Genomic DNA, 2,810 nt, shown 5'->3' with positions numbered 1-2,810 from the left:
AGAGAGAGAGAGAGAGAGAGAGAGAGAGACAGACAGAGAGAGGAGGGGGAGGGGCTGATTGGGTTACTCATAGCCCCAACTGTACCTCCACAAACATTTACAAAATACACTACGGTGGCCGAAGGTGAAGTCCAAAACCCATAGACTTGTACATTAAAGTATTGCTGCACAAGTGCAGTGGAAATTGCCTAAGGCGGTGTCCCAGTAAGGAGAAGAGTGATCGTCTTACACAGTGGCATTATGATTTTTTAAAAAAACATAAGGGGAATATGGGGAATTGCGTTTGTACAGGTTGTTAGTGTCTTACAGATTTTCGTTAACCGCAGCTTCGACTGCATATTTGTCTTAAACATACAATTTAACCCTTTATTGCCATAGCTTAACATCACTACTTTAGAATTAAAAAGTTCTGTCTGATACTTTTGGCCGGTTTGGGTTACTAAGAAAATAAGTCAGAAACCAATGTTATATCTGCCCTATCAAAGTCGTAAGATTATTCGGCGAGTCGTTATCAAGATAATCAAAGAATTGCTTTCGAAAAAGCTTGACATGTTTGGAAAATCAAAACTTTTGACGTCAAATTTTTCCATACAAGTGTTAGGTCCTGAGCAGAAATAACTTAGTAATACTGAGGTAGCGATAGTATGCAATGGAACATTACTGAACAGACTCAACGTGCCAGTCTGTTGCCTATACACACACCGTGCGCAGCTAAAAAAAAAGCGTGATGATGAGCAAATCTGTCGCACTGTCACATACACGTAGAATGGCAACGGTGTGCAGTACTTACCTAATAGACGCTTGTTTATTAAGAACGACAGCGATATGGTGCGGGTGGTTGACGGGTGCTCTGGTGTGCTTTACTCCTTCATTCCCGTGAAACATCTTTCGTCCCTATTTCTCTATCTTCTTTTCTTTGTAATCCACTCTCTTGTAATGCCTTTAATCTTCGGCACTTATGTGACCGTATTGTTGTAAAACTCGTACTGAAACTAAATCGAAACAATACACCAAATGAAAAAATAAAGCATATGACAAACGCCTATGATTTGTAGGTTGTCAGCCTGGGGTATCAATATGTCAGCACTTGGGAAGTTGTCGTAACGCCAGAGACGGAAATTTCCTGGAATGCGCTTGTCCACCTTCGAAGAAATGGATAGGAACATATTGTGAAATAGGTAAGACAGCAGCGCATTCATTTCCTCTGTCGTTTTCTGAAACTTTCTTTTTAAAAAAAGAGAGTTTTATTTTTTAAATGGTGGTGGATCAACAGCCGACGGCTAATTTTAAGTTGTTGTAGTTGATGTTGTTGTTGTTGTTATCGATCCAGCAACAGCTGGGCTCTCGTCCATCTGACCAGTGCCATGTAATGATAAGTGCAGGTTTGCTGCAGTTGCTGTATTGTTCCATAGAGTGTGTTGTCAATGTTATGTCTCGGAGGCAGAGAAGGGTAGGCTAATTTTAAGATAATTGTAATGTTCCTTATAATTTCTTTCGTCTAGATTCGAGCTAATCACAAATCCGTGTATATAAGAATCTGTTGTCATCATTTCATTTTAAGAATATTCCTTACGATGTATTAAATGCAGAGGCACACAGTAGTCGTCTACAAGTTTTACCTTAAAATAAACATTGATTAGACAAGGAACAATGTAATTGGATTCCCCGTGAGGGAATGGGTTTTTTGTGGAGGGGCGGGGTTATTTTTCCCCTTTTTAATCGAGTATCTCCGTCGATCAGGATCTGCTGAGACTAACCCTCTCAATCCGGGATGGTCCTGACAGGTGGTGCCCAAGCAGCCCGCTTCCTAAATGATCTGTATTGCGTCGATGAAGAAGTCCACTTTTAAACAATGATATCCTGCCCTCCATGAGCCCGATGTACGGGACCCAAGCCAAGCACTATAGATCTATATCGAGGCTCATAAGCCGGGGATGTAAAGCGTCTACAATGACCCCTGAATACATTCTCTCGTTTCTTTGGGTTTCTTGTGTGCTTTTTAAAAATAATTTTTCTTAAAGGGGAAAGGGGGGGGGGGGGAGAGATTTCACGTTGTGTTAGTTTGCTGAATTCTCTCTGTACGCGACGCGTATCACGATATCCTTATTAGTTAGACATTGTACCGAACCCATTCTGTATTCTAAAACATGTTGGGTTTCTTTTTTTATTTTTCTAATTTTCTTTCTCTTTCATAATTTTGAAGGGGTGGAATGGGGGAAGGGGGGGGGGTTATATTTTAAATGATTTCATCGGTAAAGCGATGTATGATGCAGAAGATGTTGTACATTCTTAAAATTAAAACTCAAGATCTAGACTTTCTAACCACGCCCCACGAACTCCAGTACATGTGTCGGTCTCACCCTCTTCAGCATTCAATCCCTTATTAATTACAGAAAATTTTTGCCTTGACTGGAAGTGCGAAAATGGCGGCATTTGTGAAAACGAAAAAACGAAAGCAAAATGTAACTGTTCTGGCATGTGGGGAGGAGAGAACTGTACCATAGGTGAGTACTTGAAAGCCGTGGTCACGTGATCCATCCTCCCTTTGCCCGCCCTCTTGTGAGCAATGATTGCGTCCCAGGCCCATGTGCCTTATTCTGCTTTCATGTGTCATGTTTGTTCCAAGAACGCTCCTGCCAGGCTCCGCCCATCCCAATTCCTGCCACGCCCACTCTGGACGCATTCCAAGCTCCTACAGAGCCCTTTTCATCATGCTTTTTCTTAGCAGTATTTGAACTTTATTTGGGCGCGCGCGCACGCACACACACACACACATACACACACACACACACACACACACACACACACAC

At 42.0% G+C, this 2,810-nt stretch overlaps 1 protein-coding gene across 1 annotated transcript in view; it reads left to right on the top strand.

The window, feature by feature from the left end:
- The window catches only part of LOC101857852, a gene marked incomplete at its 3' end in the record, with an annotated part of 90,173 nt that overhangs the window by 10,058 nt on the left and 77,305 nt on the right, over positions 1-2,810 (top strand). The window contains 2 exon segments of the mRNA XM_005090614.2: positions 1,056-1,178; positions 2,394-2,504. Of these exon segments, the coding sequence (XP_005090671.2) occupies positions 1,056-1,178; positions 2,394-2,504 (234 nt within the window).

This window comes from Aplysia californica, unplaced genomic scaffold, assembly GCF_000002075.1.
Source record: "Aplysia californica isolate F4 #8 unplaced genomic scaffold, AplCal3.0 scaffold00020, whole genome shotgun sequence".
Lineage (NCBI taxonomy): Eukaryota > Metazoa > Mollusca > Gastropoda > Aplysiida > Aplysiidae > Aplysia > Aplysia californica.
Note: the sequence above shows the minus strand (reverse complement) of the source record. Positions and strands in the feature narration are given on the sequence as shown.